We start from the raw sequence: 21478 nt of genomic DNA, 5'->3' as shown, positions 1-21478 counted from the left end.
TAAACTTATTACTCCTATAAATAAAGAGCAAAATAACAAACACTAATGTGTCTTTCAGTGGAGTTTAAAGACAAATAAACTAAAAACCTGAGTATTTATGACCTTAATACACTGTCCTGTGTTCCTTTTGTTTAATGTATATGTTTGACAGCTTCGAGGTAAAGGATCTTTCAGGTGGAGAACCTCCTCCTATGTTCAAATGATGGTAACTAATGTGTCCTCAAGACAAGCACTTGGTTATAAATCACGTTAGGCCAATCAATTAATCAGTGTTTTAAAAAAAAAAAATCTATTAATTGGAAGTCTGTGAGGTGAGTCAGTGATCAGTGCCTGAAATTGAGCTCTGCTCATTCTTAAGGTGATTTTTTTCCTAAAGTAAATCTGCACAGAGATCAAGTTTGTCTATAATCTAATTGAGACCAAAGTAAAATCATCAGCTAGGTTTGAATGAATTTAAGGTGCATGTTTCTCTTTTTTAAGATGATTCAGTTCATATTCAGGCACATGGGGCATGTCCAATTTAGAGGCGACACATTTTTAAACAAAGACTTAATTTGATGCAGTCTGATTACTGTTGGATTGTATTTTTTTTTTTGTAATAACCTGACCGAACGGTGCTTGAAAAACTTCAGGTTCTGTTTGTTTTAGCGTCTCGGCAGATGAGTGTTCAGATGTTTTTCTGTCTCCAAACATCTAAAAGGTTTTGTGAGGTGATGCTGCGTTGTGAACCGTGCCAGTTGTTGGACAGCATCTGTTGTCTTTGTAAACGCAGCTCATGGGTGAACGCAGCGCTCACCATCAAGGCTTTGTCTGTTTGCTCCTTACGTTGTGTGCAGACAGCTGTTGTAATGATGGAGTAGATCATCTCTGATGTTTACTCAGTGCTGAAATCTTTGACTGTGGAGGATCTGAAACAACACCTGACTACACCAGTGTACAATGCATTTTATTCAGTTCAGGGTTTTCTACACGTAATTGCATATTTTTAATTCAAACAAACTCATTTCATGCAGCATAAACTAAAGATGAACAATCAAATGTATCCAAAAGTTGCACATTTTGTTTTATTTTGCCAAGTGATATTTTTAATAAAATGCTGTTGCAGACATGGTGATTTCAAGAGTTTTATCTTTTAAAATGTTCAAGAAAATTGGACTTTTTAACTTTTTTTTAAATTTTTTTATGTTTTGCTTCTATCTGCGAAGCTTTCTAAGTTCAGGTTTTGTCAATTTCTCAACTCGGTTTCTGACTTGGAAAGCTGCTCGGATGAGAAGTGAACTGCCTTCAAAAAACAAGAAAAGAAGTTCATTTGTTTAAAAAAAATCTGCTAAACTAAAAGCTAAAAATGAGCAGGAACGACTACTGAGGCTCTGCGCATATGAAAGATCTTTTTTTAAAAAGTGTATAATATATTTGTAGAACAGCAGCAACATTTCAGGTTTCGTTTGTTAAGAGATTATATAAAACAAGAGCAATTAAAAAAAGATGAAAAATCAAACTTCATTTACCGGTAATTAAGTTGTACTGTGGGACAATATTACCCAATTCCCTGACATTGTATTAGATTTTTACTTTTAAGTCAAAAATAAATTTTCATTAATTAAATAACTTGACAATAAGGATTCTCCAGTCATGACTTCAGGGACCAATACTAATTGCCAAAGCAATTTTGACAAGTCCACATGTAAATAAAAACAAAGTGTTGAGATGTTGCACTTCTGTTTTCTTAAAAAAATATATGTTTATCTTGATTTTCCTCATTAGTGATCCTTGATTAAAGTATTTAAATCAACAGAACAGCCAGTAAACATCAGATACTAATTGATTGGAGCACCTTTATTTCTTCCATCCATCCATTATCTTTACCCTCTTCTTCCTTTTTGGGTCGCATGGGTCACTGGTGCCCATATCCAGCTGTCACTGTGCAAGAGGCGGGGGACACCCTGGACAGGTCTCCAGTCCATCACAGGGACACATAGAGACAAATGAGACAAACAACCATTCACGCTCTCACTCACATCTAGGGACAATTTAGAGTTACCAATCAGCCTAACATGCATGTTTTTGATCTGTGGGAGGAAACTGGAGTACCCGGAGAAAACTCACACATGCACGAAGAGAACATGCAAACTCCACCCAGAAAGACACCCGGACCAGGATTTGAACCGGGACGACCTGCTTGCTGAGAGAGAGCAGCTCTACCAAGTGCTCCACCGTGCTGCCTCCTTATTTAATCATATTCTGTAAAAATGAAAAAATTCTTAATTGCAGCTTTTATTTTTCTTTGTTATTGTCCACTTTCCTACCCAAAAGTAAAGGGTGTGCTGACATAAATCATGCCGTTTGTGTTTGCTGCAGGATATGTTGATGCAACTGGCAAAAGCTGTGGCTAACGCTGCAGCAGCTCTGGTGCTCAAAGCCAAGAACGTGGCCCAGAAGACCGAAGACTCCACCCAGCAGAACCGGGTCATTGCTGCAGCTACACAGTGCGCTCTGTCCACGTCTCAGCTGGTAGCCTGCACCAGGGTGAGTCCTCCACTGGTCACAAACTATTTATTTGTAAATGTTGATTTTTGGATGTTCCTGTTGAACGTACACCAGTCAGACGTAACATCGGGATTACTGGCAGGTAAAGTAAATATTACTCAGTGGATAATAGTCTTTTTCACACAATACCTTCAAACTAGACCAAAGACACGTTTTTTTTCCCATATTAGTGTTGTGTTTAAATTGCAATGGTGGAACGAGGGGTTTAAAGAAGCATCACTGATATGCCTCTGAGCCAGCAGGTGAGGTAGTCACAGGGCTGAGTAAGTGTGAACTTGGGGCTGGCTCATGCAACACTTTGTTCTAACCAACAACCCTGCTGTCACTGATTGTGTGGCCAGGTTTCATGCAAGTACACACCAAAATGGCCTTAACTTGCTAAAAGTTTGGCATGTGTGCCTAAAGTGAACAGGACCAGCGTCCTCTTGTTCTACAGAGAAAACAAATCCAGGGTGTGAAAAGTGCTGGCACCTATGTGAAATGTTTTTGAGTTGACAAATTAAAGTAGAAAGATAGATGAGCATCAGAACTTGAACAACTTTGGCCAAGGATAAACTCTAATATGAGTCGGAGCATCTGCGCAGCTGCAGCTTGTGTTGGATGTTCCCAGTCTGCTGGAATAAAGTGGACCAAGTTATGTGCAGCCAGTACTGTACTTACTCGTACTACCAGGTCATACAATGAACATTTCACTAAAGAGCTTTTTTTTCTTCCTTGTGAGTTTAGCACAAGTTCTTTTTATTCTTCTATCCAATAAAACATATTGTGCTTCTTGAAGGTGGTGGCTCCAACCATCAGCTCCCCAGTTTGTCAGGAGCAGTTGATAGAAGCAGGCAAGCTGGTGGCCAAGTCAGTGGAGGGGTGTGTGGAGTCATCGCAGAGTGCCACCAACGACGAGGGCCTGCTGAAGCAGGTGGGCCAGGCCGCCTCGGGCGTCACTCAGGCGCTCAACGAGCTGCTTCAGCACATCAAACAGTACGCCAGCGGAGGACATCCCATCGGACGCCACGGAGAAGCTACTGACCGCATTCTGGACGTGACGGAGAACATCTTTAGCTCGATGGGAGACGCTGGTGAGTGAATGTGACCAATATGACGGCCGCAGAACTCACTCACACTTATCCTCCTTTAATGTGAGGACAAATGCTGTGTATAGGCAGAAGAAAGAAAAGAGAAGTTATGTTTACTGACCAACAATTTTAACTGCATTTTTACTGTAGTTGTTATTATTTACTTTATTGTTGTCTGTACTTTGTATGTTCTATCTGGAACAGGTCTCTTGTAAATGAGTCCTCGTGGCTCAATGAGACTAACTTGTATAAATAAAGGTTGAATGAATGAAAAAAGTTTTAGACGAGCATCAAAAGACCAAAGTAGTGGACCTTTTCTGAGGGGTTTTGAAACAACAGTGTAAATTTAGGTTATACATGCAGTCATTTGTCAAAGACACAATTTGAAAAGAATAATTTGTACTAAAAATATTTTTTAACCAAAAGTTCAAGTCAATTTTATTGTCATTCTCATCACATTTGGTACATGAGGTGGAACAAAATTATGTACTCAGGGCCCCAGACCAAAAATAGCAAAATATAAAGTATAAAAAGAAACCGTATACAAGGATCTAAGATGTGCACTAAGATATACGCCAAACAAACGCTAAACAGTACGCTAAAATATCTAAGATACAGTATATGCTAAACACTAATAATGTAAAACAACACATGCAATAAGAGCAGCCTGAGAAGAAGCAGGGAGGGAAATTCTCAAATTTCCCAAAAAGCAGGGAAATTGAGCATGCATCAGGATACAGGGAAATTGTAGTTTTTTATTCTTTTAAAATTCATTAAGAATGGTAAACTAGGAGGAAAACAGGGTCATTTAGTGGATAATGGAAGAACAGACAAGCAAGTAATAATATGGCAACAATTAAACAAAACACCATGTACCAGTAATTCATACATATTTATTCATATTATTTATGTACTGTATTTATTCATTCACACTCGTAGTTTTTGTTTTAGAATTGCACAGTGGCAAAACTGAGCATTATGGTCCCATGAGAGGAAATCTGTTTTTTTCTCCATTAGTTTTGTTTATTTTTCCCCGTTTCCTCTAATCAGGTGAGATGGTCCGTCAGGCTCGCATCCTCGCCCAGGCCACATCTGATCTGGTCAACGCCATCAAGATGGACGCAGAGGGCGAATCTGACCTGGAGAACTCCCGGAAACTTCTTTCTGCTGCCAAGCTGCTGGCCGATGCCACTGCCAAGATGGTGGAGGCTGCTAAGGTCTGCCGTCTTCTTTACCTGATTAACCCGATGCTTTATTTCAGTTTATTTTTATTTATGGAGTCCGACGCATGTTTCTCCAGGGAGCAGCTGCAAACCCGGACAGCGAGGAGCAACAGCAGAGGCTGCGCGAGGCCGCTGAAGGCCTCCGCATGGCCACCAACGCTGCCGCCCAGAACGCCATCAAGAAACGGCTCATCAACAAGCTGGAGGTAAAACTAAACGGAGAAAATGGAAAATTTAAACAGCAGGAGCAAGCTCTGGTTTTAATTTGTTTTCCTGCACAGAATTAGAGGATTCAGTTTAACAAATGCTGAGCACAAAAATGTGCTCAAAACACAAAATGCTGTTTAGGATGACTTTGACTTGATTGTTGGAAGAAGTCGTCTTCTTTCATAGGGTTGGTCACACGTCAGCTTGTTTTTAAAATGAATAAATACCTTTTTACTTGAAGTAAAATATTGTTTAACTTAATGTTCAAACATAAATTGGTGTGATCATACTTTGAGTTAAAAACAAACCTGTGTTGAACAGCTGTATTGGTGTTAATAGTTATTTAAGCATGCATTGTTTAACTCCTCCCTTTTATTTGGGAGTTTCTCTGATTATTGATTGGACAAAAATGTTGGAGCTTTCTTTTTATTATTATTTAGTTGGAAAAGGTGACAATAACTGCATTAATGCAGATTATTTTCTTTAAAATTGTCAATTGATTGTCACCCCTGATGGATTAAACATTCTCTGAGTGCACTTGTTAGTTTTGTTATTCAGGTTGCTTTAGCTTCTGATGTAATGTTGGCTGATTTTAACCAAGGATTTAATTTTAGCCTCATACATGCTGTGTTTTAAACTCACTCACTTTTCTGTTTTCTCTCCAGAACGCAGCCAAACAAGCTGCAGCAGCTGCCACTCAGACTATAGCTGCTGCCCAGAATGCTGCTTCGTCCAACAAGAACCAGGCTGCCCAGCAGCAGCTCGTCCAGAGCTGCAAGGTAAACCATCAATACCTGTTGCTCGTGCAACTCAAACTATTTACACATTAAAGTGACTTTTAACACTATTTTTTATGATTAAGTCAAAGAAAACATATACTATGTTCCAATGGATCAAACTGTGAAGGCTTAGTGCTCACATTGTTGAGAAGTGATTAGTCTTTCCGTGCCTGTTTAGTCTTAAGAAATAAAGGGTGTGGTTACAACATCACTCGGGATGACAAACCTGCGAGCTGTCTGCCTCAACAAATCCAGACTAAGATTAGAGAGACGCAGAAAATGTTTCCTAGAAACCAACAAATAACTCGTCAGAACTTGTAACTTCAGCGGTTCTGAGTTATAAAGTTTGCTCCACAAGTCGATCACTCAGATTCGTTCAACGTGAGAGAAATTGCTGTGATTTTAAATAACAATAGACAATTTTTAACAGGAATACAGTAAGTTTGAAGCTCATGCCAAATGTGTTTCAAATCTTATGGAGTGTGGTTGTTTCATGGTTTTAGACTGTGAGACGACTTCTCCAAACACGGGTGTAATCTTTGGGGCTTCACTGAGCAGAAGCTTTACGTCAAAGGAAACAGAAAAGGTAGAATATAGCATTTTACAAATCCATTTTACTAATGGTTGAACAGGAAGTATGCCTTTAAGCTGACTGTAATCTGACTGATCAAAACCCACCTGAGTCCAATGAAATGCTGCATAAAGATCAAATAACTGCTCCAACACCGGTGAACAATACTGACAAAACAAACGTCCGAACGTTTTTAAAATGGTGATGCTTTGGTTGAGTAAACCATGTGTGGGATATTTCAAGTGGTGTTTTAAAGAGACAAATCTGATTATGTTAAGCTCAAATATTATTTGAGGAAACTGTTTTTCTTTTCATATAATGTTTTCTTTTACTGAAATGTTCACATTTTTTCTCCCAGACTGTGAGATGAACTTCCACACATTTGAAGTGTTTCCTGAACGTCCACGTCCACAGAGCAGAAGCATTAGGTTTCTCAGTTCATACCATTGGTTGGTTCACTAATTATCTCTCTGACAGGAGGCAATGTGTTCAACTTACTGGTACTTCTTCCAGTTATCTAACTGTTAACAATGGTGTACCACAAGGCTCAGTCTTGGGTCCCTCTTCACAATTTACATAGGTAATGTAGGTCAGAGCATCGTTGACGCATCCTTACATTTCTATACTTGGTCCCAGCAGTTCTTCCCTTGATTTTATCTTTGAATGGTGTCCCTATTGAGTTTGTTGACTCCTATAAATATTTGGGTATCTTGATTCGCATCTCTCTTTTAAGATCCACGTGGAAAACTTGGAAAGGAAACTGAAAGTTAAACTGGGTTTTTTTTTCAGAAACAGATCCTGTTTAACTCTGAATGGTAGGAAACACCTTGTAACTGTGACTTTCCTTCCCTCCATTGATTACGGTGACATCATTTACATGAACGCTCCTACCAGAACCCTGCAGATGTTGGATGCTGTCTATCATGGTGCACTAAGATTCATAACTGGCTGTGATTATCGTACCCACCACTGCACCCTGTATTCACTGGTTAACTGGACATCATTAACTTCACACAGACTCTCCCACTGGTACATTTTCATCTTTAAATCACTTCTTGGTCTGCTGCCTTCATACATCTCCTCCTACATGTCTCTGTGTGAGTGCAGCTACAGCGTGCGCTCTCAGGACATTATTACCTGCAGTGTTCCCTCAGTGAGGACTGAACTTGGCAAAAGGGCCTTCTCCTACTCCGCTCCTGTTTCCTGGAATATCTTGTAAAAAGATCTGAAGCTCTCGACCTTGACCTCTCTAAGTGGCTTCAAATATCTGTTAAGTTCATGGGAAAAACCAACGCAGACATGTTCCTGTTTTTAGTTTTTTACATCACTTTATAATGTAGCTGTTTTTGTTTCATTTTTTTAAATATAATTTCTTCCATTTATTTATATTTTTAAATGTATATTCCTTACTTTATGATTGTCTACTGTTGCCATCACTCTGTTAAAATCAGGTCTCTCTTGTAAATGAGTCCCCGAGGCTCAATGGGATTAACCTGTCTGAATAAAGGTTGAATGAATGAATTGGCATGTTTTATGTTCTACCACACAGACACATAATGTAAACTATTCAACGGAGTTAAACAGATATTCATATTTTAATGGGAGGTGATCTCTGTGTGGTCAGGTGGTGGCAGACCAGATCCCTCAGCTGGTTCAGGGAGTCCGAGGCAGCCAGTCTCAGCCGGACAGCCCCAGCGCTCAGCTCGCTCTCATCGGCGCCAGTCAGAACTTCATGCAGGTGAGACACACCTCCACTAGAATATTCTGTGCATCAAGTTTAAAGAAATAAAACTCTGATAATGGGAATTCACTTTCTAATAAATTAAGTGTTGTTTGTAAATCCAGTTGTTCTTTTTCTGTCTTTCAGCCGGGTGCTAAGATGGTTACTGCCTGCAAGGCCACGGTGCCCACCATCACTGACCAGGCGTCAGCCATGCAGCTCAGCCAGTGTGCTAAAAATCTGGCCAGTGCCCTGGCAGAGCTCCGCACTGCTGCACAGAAGGTCAATACCTTGTTTACGTATCACGAACACACAAAATGACTCTCTACATCCAACATTTGCAACATGCGGAACATTTGTGTCTCTCTGTGTGTGTAGGCTCAAGATGCTTGTGGTCAGCTGGAGATAGACAACGCTCTAAACATGGTCCGAGATCTGGAGAAGGACATCCAAGAGGCCAAGGCTTCTGCTCAAGAAGGAAAACTCAAACCTCTGCCAGGAGAGACGGTGAACACAGACACACATTTACCAGTTCTTAACTGGTTAGAAGATGCAGCGAGCAGAAAATTATGATTTTGTCTAACCATTTGTTTGTTCCCATGTCTCCTTGCTGTTTTTGTTTAGCTTGAGAAATGTTCCCAGGAGCTCGGTACCAGCACCAAGGCCGTGACCTCAGGGATCGCCCAGCTGCTGAGTGAGGCCACTCAGGGAGATGAGAATTACATAGGTGGGTTCAATATGAGCACAAAAAAAAGCCAACTTTGTTTTTATTGTATTTCTCTACAAATTCCAATATTTGGCTCAAATCATAATCTGACCTTTACTAAACTGATCCACAGGAAAAGTAAATTATTTTGTGACATTTTGCCTTTCTGCTGATCCCTTCTCCTTTTCCATCCAGGTATGTCCGCCAGAGATATTGCCCAGACTCTGAAGTCCCTGGCCTCAGCTGCCAGAGGAGTCGCCGCCACCACGAATGACGTAGCGGCACGCAGCGCCGTGCTGGACTGTGCCGGTGACGTCATGGACAAGTCGGCCAACCTGATCGAAGAAACCAAGAGGGCCATCGCAAAACCAGGAGATGCAGAGAGTCAGCAGAGGCTGGCCCAGGTCAGACTGAAAAACAAAATATCTTCCAAACTGAGAAACGTTCAGCCACCTTAACAAGTAATGAAGTTATTTTATTCATATAGCACTTTGCAAAGGCTAATTGTGCATAAGATACAGAGAACTAGGTAAAGATAACATTCAAACAACAAAATAATACTAGATTGGATCCTGAAGCAGCTGAATTCAACATAAAATACTTGAAATAGACAGTTTTCACTGTCATTTAAAAGAAGCCGTGTCAGCCTGACATGGCCACAGCTCAGGGCTCTAGAAGGAAGTTATTCTTGTGTTTTCAGGTGAGAGCGAGGAGCAACTACAGTCTTCAGCGAAAGGCCTCAGGAAAGTTTAAAAGTTCTCAGATATAATCAGGAGACTGATTTTTTTATTGCTTTTAGGAAAAGGGTTGACTTGAACTAAATTCTTAACTTTCCAGGAAGCCAGTGTAGAGAGATGAGAACTGAGGGGATGGGAAGTCTTGCAGATGAGTTTTAATCCAAATGTGAACACCAAACAAAGTCTTGCTTTAAACAGGAATAGAGAGAGTTTTAGTTAACAAAGGACTGAATTACCATTTCTAATTTCTGATAAGATGACAAGATACCATTACTTTTAGCAACATGAATGTTTTTTTTTAAGCAGTTTGCAAAATGAGACTGCTGGATGATGAATATAAACATGATAAGAATATAAGAATGTGTGTTTGTGTGTTTGCAGGTGGCCAAAGCGGTATCTCAGGCTCTGAACAGATGTGTGAACAGCCTTCCAGGTCAGAGGGACGTGGACAACGCCATCCGCACCGTGGGCGAAGCCAGCAAGTCTCTCCTGGCTGATTCAGTTAGTAAAGCAGTGTCTACTTTTAACAGCAGCATCAGGACCACTAATTTAAACCAATACTAGCACCAAAACAGCATTTTTTTATGTAGTACATCCTAAAACGTCAAGACTTCTACTCAAAAAGTCCTTTATCAGGTGGACAAACAGCATCAACCTCCTATATTTGAACTAAACTGCTCAGTGTGGCTCATCATTCTCCTCTTGCTGCCGTAGTTTCCATCCAGTGGAAGGAGTTTCCAGGAGGTTCAGGCTCAGCTCAACCAGGTGGCAGCGGGTCTAAACCAATCCGCCAACGAGGTGGTTCAAGCCTCCAGAGGGACCACTCAGGACCTGGCCAGGGCTACTAGCAAGTTTGGACAGGACTTCAACAACTTCCTGCAGGCTGGTGTCGACATGGCTGGAACGTCCCAGGTTAGTTTCATACAAAACCTGTCATGATTTAAAGGAGCTACGTGTTCTTGAAATATGTGACGTGGTTATTAATGAAAAATGCCAACAATTACAGATTAGAAAAAAAAAATAAAAAAAAACTTATTTTTGCCTCAATGTAGAGATTCCCAAAGAGATTTTAGCTGAAAAACTGGCTCATATCATTGTCATTTATCATCTGTCCTCATTAAAAACACAATGAAACTGGACATGCGAAGAAGGAGAGAGGAAGCCGTGGCTCTAAAGGTTTACAGCAGATGGACTCTTTCTGACATTCATGTTGATAAGAAATAAGAAAAAGTCCTGCAAAGACCTGACAGAACCAGATCGACGTCACCGGCTCTTTAACTTCACCAACACCTCACTGAAACCCACCGCAGCAGAACAAAGTTATTCTTAAAGGGAAGTGGGTAGAAAAGGATAAAATTAGTCAGAATCTACAGAAACTGGACTGGAAAACATGAGCAACATGTTTTATGAACCTGCCTGTCCAAATGAGGCAGCATTTCAACTCACAGTGTCAGAGGTTTGGTCTTAATATTGGAATTATGAATGCAGGGAATGCATACTTGGAAGACCTCCTCCACTGAGGAAACAGAACTTGGGGACCTTGGGTCGGGCTCTCCAACCTCTGGTGCTGAGGTCACCGAGGTGATTAAAAAGCTCCTCGGTGGCAGGCTCCCAGGGGTGGATGAGATTCGCCCCGAGTTCCTTAAGGCTCTGGATGTTGTAGGGTTGTGTTGGCTTACACGACTCTGCAATATTGCGTGGACATCGGGGGCAGTTCCCCTGGATTGGCAGACTGGGGTGGTGGTCCCCCTATTCAAAAAGGGGGACCTTAGAGTGTGTTCCAACTACAGGGGGATCACGCTCTTAAGCCTCCCTGGTAAGGTCTATTCGGGGGTTCTGGAGAGGAGGATCCATCAGTCGAACCTCAGATTCAGGAGGAGCAGTGCGGTTTTCGTCCTGGTCGTGGAACACTGGACCAGCTCTACACCCTCAGCAGGGTCCTGGAGGGTGCGTGGGAGTTTGCCCAACCAGTCTACATGTGCTTTGTGGACTTAGAGAAGACATTTGACTGCGTCCCTTGGGGAGCCCTGTGGGAGGTACTCTGGGAGTATGGGGTACCAGGCCCTTTGATACGGGCTTTTAGGTCCCTTTACGACCGGTGTCAGAGATTGGCCCACATTGCCGGTAGTCAGTCGGGCTCGTTCCCAGTGAGAATTTGGCTTCTACAAGGTTTTCCTTTGTCACCGTTTCTGTTCATAACTTTTATGGACAGAATTTCTAGGCGCAGCCAAGGTGTTGAGGGGATCCGTTTTGGTGGCCATAGGATTGCTTCTCTGTTTTTTGCAGATGATGTGGTCCTATTGGCTTCATCAGGTCGTGATCTACAGCTTTCGCTGGAGCAGTTTGCAGCTGAGTGACGCAGCTGGGATGAGGATCAGTTTTAATCAAAGTTTTAATTTCCACCCCTTTATTCCAAAATTGAACATTTGACTGACATAGCAATTTGCACAAAAAATAGGTTTCTATTTTACTATTGTGTTAGTAAAATATTGAATTATAAAAAATAAAAGTTAGTCAAATAGCTTAAAAAAATAAATGTACACAAAAATATATACAAATGTATCTTTATACCTGCACAATATGTAGTTACTTTGTAAAATGTGTCATTGAGGGAAGAGTGTAACCTGGATTAAAAGTGTGGATTATTGTAACCTGGATTAAAAGTGTGGATTATTGTAGTGAAGCCTTCGTCTTCAACCATCGACAGAGGCCTCGTGTCAGTGACGATCATGTTCAGGATGTTTCAGTGAAGACAGCTGCTGCTGTGGTGTCCATGATGTCTGTCCATCATGAAGTGTTGTTGTTTGTTGTTGTTGTTTTCTGGAATGAGACAGTAAATATGTATTATATCATAATTTACAGCAACTCAAGAAATGCCTTGTTTCACTTACAGCGTTAGGTTCAGGCAAAAGTAGCTAAAAGAGCAATTAAACACACACACACACACACACACACACATATAAAATACTAAATTACACACATTTGAGTAGATGTAATAAATTACTTTAATTCCTGTTTAAATGCAGTACATCCTGCCATACCTGCAGTGTCTTCAGACTTTGCCAACAAATTAAAAGTTGAAGCTTAATCATTAAATTATTATCTTTGTGTTAGATTTATTTATAAATCACATTTAAACACTGCTTGTACCAATTAAATTAAATAAAAAGTAACACACACGTTCTCTATCACCGCCATTAATCAGATAAACAAACAAGCAGCAGCTTCAGCTACAAAGAGACTGACGTTACGTTTTCTCACTTAGAAACAGAACAATGTGAATATTGTAGAGACTCACCTGCAACACATAAGTTGTATCAGCTGCAGCTCGTGACTCCGACATGTTTACGTTAATCAGCGTGATTCTCCCGTGTCGTCAATTTTCAAAGCGGCATGTTTCTCATTTTTTATCTTTACGAAGAGCTCCCACACTTTGGAGGACTTGGGGTCTGTCATTTGTAAATTTGACTTATTTTCCTTTGAAAACAGTCTCTGCTCTGTTTCCTCCTCGCTCTGTTCAACTCACGCTGCAGAGTTTTTTTTTTTTTTAACTTTATGCAGTCAGACAGCATTGACAATGAACTGCAGGTGAACAAAACGGCTCCGCAGCGCCATGAACGACGCATAATCGCGCAACACAATGAATCGATAATGAAATTCGTTGCCAACGCTTTTAATCATCGATTTTTTTCGATTTTATTGATTCGTTGTTGCAGCTCTAAGTGGGAGTATGCATTTCTTAGGAATATAGCTAATAGATATTGTTTTTGTTCATCTCCTGCAGTCTAAGGAGGATCAGACACAGGTGGTGTCCAACCTTAAAACTATCTCCATGTCATCAAGCAAGCTGATGCTGGCAGCTAAAGCTCTCTCCACTGATCCCAGTTCACCTAACCTGAAGAACCAGCTAGCAGCAGCTGCTCGGTGAGAAACATTTTTCTGCTCTCTAGGTTTTCATTCTAGTTGTGTTGTTTTGTTGAACGTGTTTGTGTTTCCAGGGCAGTGACAGACAGCATCAACCAGCTCATCACCATGTGCACTCAGCAGGCCCCGGGTCAGAAGGAGTGCGACAACGCTCTCAGAGAGCTGGAGGTAGCAACCTATTCTTCTTCTGCATCCTCTGATCGTGCCATGAGATGAGCGATGCTGGTTTTATCTTATGTAATCCAGATACCAGCAGAGAAAACAGAAGATGAGGTTTCTTATAGATGCTGGTTCTGATTGTTGTGTGTGTGTGTGTGTGTGTGTGTGTGCAGTCTGTGAAGGGGATGCTGGAGAACCCGACAGAGGCAGTAAATGAGCTGTCCTTCTTTGAGTGCATCGACAGTGTCATGGAGAACTCTAAGGTACCACACACTGCTCTAATCACGCAGCTTTGACAAGCTTCCACATGTTTCCTCAGGGTCTGTTTAAAAACATCTACTTTTTATGGTCTGCAGGTCTGTATCGGTTTTATTTTATTTTATTTTATCTTTTCAGTCGATGCCAAGCTTCAGAACTTCAAATTCTGTAGGGGTGGACCTCTTTAGTCATCTAACAGTTGGATTTAAATTACGATTCAAAGGGCAATGATATGAATATAACAAATAATATTATAGATGAATCTCTATGAGCAGCAGGTTTGTGACTACAACATCAGGAAGCAGCTGAAATTGAACTAGAGGCAGAAATACAAATGGATAATCTGAAACAACTATGGCTTTTTTTTTTACGTAAATATATTTTGATTTATACATTTTTATGTAATAAATAGTACACAGTAAAATTTGTGATAAAACTATTAATCTGCTGAAAAGCTAACATGGTTAGCATTACGCTTCTGAGTAATATTTAAAGAATATTATAACGTGTATTCTTTAATAATAATAATAATAATACTTTATTTATAAAGCCCTTTAAAACAACCACAGCTGCAACAAAGTGCTGTACATATAAAATCAAGAGCATTTAAACACATAAAACAATTGTTAAAAACATTAAGATTAATAAAAACGATAAAAACAGTGCAGAGCAAATTCAGTGTGTGCTAAAAGCCAGGGAGTAGAAATGTGTTTTTAAAAGAGTTTTAAAACTGGACAGTGAAGGAGCTTGTCTGATGGGAAGAGGGAACTTTAGAGTCCAGCAAAGAGAAGAGATGAAAACGCTTCTTTACTGCAGCATGTTTTAACTTCAGGAAGCTACAGTAACTCTGGAGGGACAAAAACATGTAGCAATCACTGCTGACGCTCTTAAAGTGGCAGCACAGATTACACTGAACAAATTTGAATTTTCACATTTGGTTAAGAATCGGACCAGATCCAGGATAAATTAAAAAACGGCTCCTAGTGAAGAACTCGTCATAAAACAGTCCATCAAACGAAGCTGTGGCTCATGTTTGAGCGAATCTCTCTGCTTCCTGTCAACAGGTTCTTGGTGAGTCCATGGCTGGCATTTCACACAACGCTAAGAACTCTAACCTGCCTGAGTTTGGAGACTCGGTCAGTGCTGGATCCAAAGCCCTGTGTGGTCTAACTGAAGCAGCTGCACAGGTAAAGACTTCATTTAGCTCAATGTATATCTGTCCAAGGACATCAGTTCAGAAACGAATGGAAACCAGTGATCTGCTGATGTCTGTAGGCTGCCTATCTGGTGGGAGTATCAGACCCCAACAGTTCAGCGGGTCAGAAGGGCCTAGTGGATCCCACCCAGTTTGCTCGGGCTAATCAGGCTATTCAGATGGCCTGCCAGAACCTGGTGGACCCAGCCTGCACCCAGTCCCAGGTATGCTCGCCTCACTACAGACACAAGGGTTTAGTTTTATAGCGGTTTTTGACGAGCCCGTCTTTCTGGCCAGGTGCTTTCTGCAGCTACCATCGTAGCCAAACACACCTCTGCTCTGTGCAACGCCTGCCGCCTGGCCTCCTCCAAAACTCAGAACGCTGTAGCCAAGAGGCAGTTTGTTCAGTCAGCCAAGGAGGTGGCCAACACCACCGCCAACCTGGTCAAATCCATCAAGGTTTGCTCCATCAGGCATTTCAAACCACGATCAGTCCAAAAAATTATTCTTAATTCTGTATTGTAATAACACTGAAACAGGTTTAGAACAAAGAACACAAGAGTTATGTTCCAGAAACAAGGTTCTGATAAATACTATGTTTCTTTTACAGGCTTTAGACGGAGCCTTTAATCAGGAGAACAGAGAGAAGTGCAGAGCTGCTACCGGTCCTCTGATAGAAGCTGTGGACAACCTGACCGCCTTCGCCTCCAACCCAGAGTTTGCAAGCATCCCCGCTCAGATCAGTCCAGAGGTCAGTCCTCATCTCACCACTGAAATATATATTTAAAATGTGTTCATGCACAACACTGAAAACAAATGAGCATAAATCTCCGTTCCTAGTCCTGAAACACAGCTCCATTCTATGCCATCCAAAATAACAGCAGAAACAAAAACATCTAGTTTGATTTTCAGAATATCATTTTTTATTTTATCAGAATTTTTATTAAATCAGTGTATGTAATATCAAAATGAAAATCCTGGTTTCTCCTAGATTTTAATCGTCCACTTTCAGCTGCTAAAGTTTTTCCTGTTTTGAGAGCTCTAACCCTGAAAATGTTCCAATTACCTTCTTGTTACGTTTTGTGCTGAAATGCACCACCTTTAATAATTTTCACCCTAAATGTGAAATAGTAGCTCGACGTCCAGTTTCTTTCAGCCTGAAAATCAAATTAAAATGACGATGCAATGACAGCTATGATAGATTGTTAACCTGATTTTCATTTCCACTCTTTCTTTAGGGTCATGCAGCCATGGAGCCCATTTTGGCAGCCGCACAGATGATGCTGGAGAGCTCCACCGGCCTGATTCAGACCGCACGCTCTCTGGCTGTCAACCCCAAAGACCCCCCCAAGTGGTCAGTGCTGGCTGGACACTCTAGGACCGTGTCTGACTCCATCAAGAAACTCATCACCAACATGAGGTAAGGTCTGAACTTTAATGTATAAAGTAGCCTATAGCAATATGACAATATAACAATATGTAACTACAGAAATAGTATTTTTAGTGAAAATGCAGAGTTGTGCTCAGATCTGATTAGCTTGATTATCTGTTATCTGACCTTACCAGCCTTCGGTGCACAGTGGAGTTCATGGTTGACTCGATAACTGTAAGATATACAGGTCATGTTTGCAAAACAAGCCCAAACCCTCAACCCTCCACCACTGTGCTTCACAGTCAGTATGAGTTGTTTGGTCTTATGTGATGTTTGATTTTCTTTAGCAAACATGACACTGTGCATTATGTTCAATAACACCTCTGCTTTGGTTTTATTTGTCCAAAGGACGTTGTGCTGGGCGTCTTGTTTGTTCAGATAAAACTTTGTAAATCTAAACTGTGTTGCTGTAAAAACGCTGAGGACAAAGCAACAATGACGCTCTTCAGATAAAAGCCCTGTCCAAATAGAACTACTTAACATTTTTATTTCAAAGTAGTTTAAAGTATAAGACTTGTCTCTTTAGTTTTTGTCAGATGAACCATAGGTATTTGAAGGTACCACATTATTTATGTTATTTTTTATTAAAGAATGCCTGTCTGTACATTTTCATGATGTGTGCAGAGAGAAAGCCCCTGGTCAGCGAGAATGTGACAACGCTATAGAAGTGTTGAATGGCTGCATCCGAGAAGTTGATCAGGCCTCGCTTGCTGCCATAAGTCAGCAGCTAACGCCCCGAGAGGACATCTCAATGGAGGTAAATACACCCCGAAGTCCTTTAGATGTTAAAGGCCTTTTTAGCAGAAGCTGTTGTGAGCTCTTTGAGGGTCAAGTTAGACATCTCTGCTTATTAAACTAAAAAGTCAGAAACACCGTGTTAAAATCAACGGACTGACTTTAAAAATGACTTTTATTTCATACTAACGGTTTGAGTCCATGTTGTTTGTTTTCAAGTTGATCCTGAAATGTAGGTTTTCTTTGAAGGGGTAACATTTTGCACAGTACACACAAAGTGGCATAAAAAATAGTCTGTAATAAATCTCATCTCTGTGTGATAAGCAGTTACCATATTTTTCGCCATATAAGTCGCACCTTAATGCATAAATTAGCATGCCTGTGACTTATACAGCAAAGTGACATATTTAGTCCCCCCCCCATATTTATAACCCAATTTTTGGCTGAGATCTGACGATTTCATTCATTCTGACATGGAAAATATTGAACATTACCATTTTCAGCCACTAGAGGGCAATCGAGAGTTATGGCAAGCCAAGTGTCTCATTAATAGCTAAAAGTGGCTATTAATGAGACACTTAACTTGCCATACCAAGCCACCAGGTGAAATGCAGCTGATTTGATCATCAAAGTGCATTTACTAAGGAAAAGTTCACTGAGACACACCTTTGCTATAATTTTGAGCAAACAAATAATTGTTTTTAAGTGTTAATCTTGTTAAATTCTTGTTAAAGTCCTTCCATGCACGCTCCTGCGGCCGCCATTTGTCAGCCAATCGATTTTTGGCACAACACCGGCCCACGTTTCTGGGTTGTCAGCAGTGACACATAATAGATGCGACTTATATGGCGAAGCGACGTATTTACATTTTTTCCACTTTATTAGACATATTTGGACTGATGCAACTTATAGGGCGGTGTGACGTTTATGGTGGATACGTACGGTAGATGTATTAAAGAAAGGTATAGCTGTGATCATATTCCTGTGAATTAAACCTGCTTACGGTCTGTGTCTGTGTGTTGTAGACTCTTCATGAGCAAATGGCCGCCTCTGTTCATGAGATCAGTCATTTGATTGATCCTGTGGCTGTGGCTGCTCGATCAGAAGCCTCCCAGCTGGGACACAAGGTAGAACACACATCTACACAGTGCATAAGGAGTGATAAACTGGTTGTCTAATTAAAGGCTACACTTGTGCACATCTGCTGCGAGTAGTTCAGAATCTGTTTTGACTTTTCACGCATCGTTCATTCTCTACGTTTTGACAGGTGTCTCAGATGGCGAGCTACTTTGAGCCCTTGATCATGGCGGCCATCGGTACCGCATCCAAGATCCTCAGCAGCCAACAGCAGATGGCTGTCTTAGACCAGACCAAGACCCTGGCAGAGTCAGCCCTGCAGATGCTCTACACTGCCAAGGAGGCCGGAGGAAACCCCAAGGTACTGAACTCAGCACTGGTAACAAAATTCTCAAGATCCAGAGTTTTGATCCACAAACCTAAAATAAAATTAACGATTATTACAACAGCAATGGTAGTTGTTGAAACCAGGGCATTCTTTAGGTAACATAAGGAGGGCCTCTTTGCATATATTTAGTTATAAAAATACAGTAGCCTTCAACGTGTTCCAGCTGTCTGCAAAGTTAAAAGTATTTATCTTTTATAGATGGAGAGGTTAAAATTTCACTCATTTGTAGAATACATTTTTTAATCAAAGCGCATTAGTGAGCTCCATCCACCACCCATCGAGATGCAATATTTCACGTGTCGATGTGTCCCTGATCAAAACAGTGAACTGCAAACTGTGTGAGTGTGTGTGTGGTGCAGAAAAGCTGCAGTATCTATAAAATATGGAGCTCTGGCTTTGAATTGGTGAATAAACCATCTCATATGTGAGGACTGTTTACCACTCTGTTCTGATTATGACCTGCCACCTTCTTCGTTAACGTCTCATGAACCACTGGTCGGATTGTAATGAAGCGTTTCTGAAGCAGTCACTGGGTGTTTCCTGTCTTCAGGCAGCGCACATGCAGGATGCCCTGGAGGAGTCGGTGCAGATGATGAAAGAGGCCGTGGATGATCTGGGAGCCACGTTGGCCGAGGCGGCCAGTGCAGCAGGTGCTGTGGGTGGCATGGTGGACTCCATCAACGATGCCATCAATAAAATGGAAGATGCACCTACACATGAACCTGAAGGCACCTTTGTGGACTACCAGACTACCATGGTGAAGACCGCCAAGGCCATTGCAGTCACTGTGCAGGAGATGGTAAGAAAGAGATCATCTTAAGGGTTTGATGCTGTAATAATAGTTTGATTTATTTTTTCTTCACCTTCTGCAGAGGTCTGTTAGTAGGTGCTCGGTGCTCCAGAACATGACTGCTGGTGACAGATGCATGTGTAGCCACAGAACAGATCTTGTGTTTTCTTGTTTGTTTAGGTGACAAAGTCGAACACCAACCCAGATGACCTTGGAGGATTGGCCAACCAACTGACTAATAATTTTGGAAATCTTGCAGACGAGGCCAAATTTGCAGCTCTTACAGCAGAGAATGATGAAGTGAGTCATCGTTTCCTGTCACTCGCTTGCTTTCTTTTCAAAGGAAAGCCATTTTATCTCCAAACGCTTTATTTTCCATACGTTTCATAATGTCAACTAGTTCTTTCGTGCAATATTACTTTGTTGCAGATTGGTTCTCACATTAAGAAGCAGGTGGGAGAGTTGGGCTTCAGCTGCACAGGTTTGGTGACGAAGGCTGGAGCTCTGCAGTGCAGCCCCGATGACTCTTTTACTAAAAAGGAACTGATCGAAAGCGCCCGCAAAGTCTCAGAGAAGGTCAGACATTAATCACTTATCTAGTAAAAAGTGATTAGACATTTTTCTACATGAAGTCAATTCATTAATTTATTTTTTCCGCAGGTCTCCCATGTTTTGGCATCCCTCCAGGCTGGTAACCGTGGCACTCAGGCCTGCATCACAGCAGCCAGCGCTGTGGCTGGAATCATCGCAGACCTGGACACCACCATCATGTTTGCCACTGCCGGTACTCTGAACCGAGAGAACGCTGAGACCTTTGCAGACCACAGGTAGAAAGTCCCTTTATAAATCAGAACTGGACTGTTTGTTGTTTTTACTAAAACTACTGAATGCACCAATGACTCTTTCACGGAGCACTTTTGTTTTAAGCTGGTGAAAGTTTTTTTGTCTTTCATATTCAAAGTTAAAGTAAAAAAAATTAAAACTGCTTTGACTTTGGCTAGCCCAGGGGCCTGCAACCTGTGGCTCTTTGGTCCTTCTGCAGTGGCTCTTTCAATCTTTGACCAAAACTAACACAAAACTGAATTTTATTGTTTGTTATACAAATAGCTGGTTTTAGCTGTTTTCATTTTTCAGTTCTTTGGTCATTTATTTTGTAAATATGCCACTACTACTAGAACTAATATAAGGAGTAAAATACTCACTTTAACTTCATACTTTATTTCTATACTTGATTATTTTTTTCCCACAATAAAAAAAAAAAAAATCACAAGTTTGCATAGTTTGTTTAAATTTTAAAAATTGGCAGAAACAAATACAATTTATTTATTTATTTTCCTTCTTTATAAGAAACTTTTTTTTATTATTATTGTAAAAATATCAATAAATGTTAAAATCATTAGATATTTGTAGCTTTGTAATGTACAACTCCTACTGGTCACAAAAAATCGCTCCAACAAACCTGAAGTGGTTCACCTGCCACCAATTGATAACCACAGCTGTAGCAGGTTGTTACGGCTCTGGACACATTTAATTTAGTGAACGAAAGCACAAAAATGGCTCTTTTGATCGTAAAGGTTGCAGACCCCTGCGCTAGCCTGTCAACATCTTACCACTGACAATTGTCTGTGCTATATCTGATACTTGCCCTGCCACAATGATACTGGAGTTTAAAAGACAAACAGCCAGCCTTGTGCTCCCTGCTGCAGTGAAACTGATCCCTCAATAACACATTCCAGGATTTGAAGGGACCTCAACTGAATTGTGCCTAAAGCTAGTATCATATTGGAGACAAGTTGGAGACAAAAAATTGTGAGAAAATGCACACGTTTTTACATGTAATCAAGTCAAGTCAAGTTATAGAGCACATTTAAAACAGAAAGTGTTACCAAAGTACTTAACAAAAATACACAGCATCAAATAAAAAGTAACAAGATATATTTACAGCACATGGAATAAAAAT

General features: G+C 40.8%; 2 protein-coding genes across 2 annotated transcripts in view; both read left to right on the top strand.

Annotated features, from left to right (window-relative positions):
- tln1 (talin 1) overlaps positions 1-20349 on the top strand; it is a 57728-nt gene extending 37379 nt beyond the window's left edge. The window contains exons 19-45 of the mRNA XM_037691957.1: positions 2359-2526; positions 3326-3620; positions 4668-4834; positions 4918-5046; positions 5713-5826; positions 8022-8135; positions 8265-8399; positions 8496-8624; positions 8742-8844; positions 9019-9227; positions 9942-10061; positions 10275-10472; positions 13345-13484; positions 13559-13652; positions 13817-13906; positions 14966-15088; positions 15177-15320; positions 15394-15555; positions 15707-15847; positions 16335-16516; positions 17153-17285; positions 18289-18390; positions 18531-18701; positions 19279-19527; positions 19699-19818; positions 19948-20094; positions 20179-20349. Of these exons, the coding sequence (XP_037547885.1) occupies positions 2359-2526; positions 3326-3620; positions 4668-4834; positions 4918-5046; positions 5713-5826; positions 8022-8135; positions 8265-8399; positions 8496-8624; positions 8742-8844; positions 9019-9227; positions 9942-10061; positions 10275-10472; positions 13345-13484; positions 13559-13652; positions 13817-13906; positions 14966-15088; positions 15177-15320; positions 15394-15555; positions 15707-15847; positions 16335-16516; positions 17153-17285; positions 18289-18390; positions 18531-18701; positions 19279-19527; positions 19699-19818; positions 19948-20094; positions 20179-20349 (4050 nt within the window). The remainder of the gene's footprint in view (positions 1-2358; positions 2527-3325; positions 3621-4667; positions 4835-4917; positions 5047-5712; positions 5827-8021; positions 8136-8264; positions 8400-8495; positions 8625-8741; positions 8845-9018; positions 9228-9941; positions 10062-10274; positions 10473-13344; positions 13485-13558; positions 13653-13816; positions 13907-14965; positions 15089-15176; positions 15321-15393; positions 15556-15706; positions 15848-16334; positions 16517-17152; positions 17286-18288; positions 18391-18530; positions 18702-19278; positions 19528-19698; positions 19819-19947; positions 20095-20178) is intronic.
- Positions 1-21478, top strand: part of LOC119425101 (talin-1) — a 107233-nt gene that overhangs the window by 64112 nt on the left and 21643 nt on the right. The window lies entirely within an intron of this gene.

The sequence above is a fragment of the Nematolebias whitei genome, chromosome 18, assembly GCF_014905685.2.
Source record: "Nematolebias whitei isolate Nwh7 chromosome 18, NemWhi1, whole genome shotgun sequence".
In the NCBI taxonomy this organism is placed as follows: domain Eukaryota; kingdom Metazoa; phylum Chordata; class Actinopteri; order Cyprinodontiformes; family Rivulidae; genus Nematolebias; species Nematolebias whitei.
The sequence above is the reverse complement of the archived record's forward strand: the minus strand, read 5'-3'. Positions and strand labels throughout refer to the sequence as shown.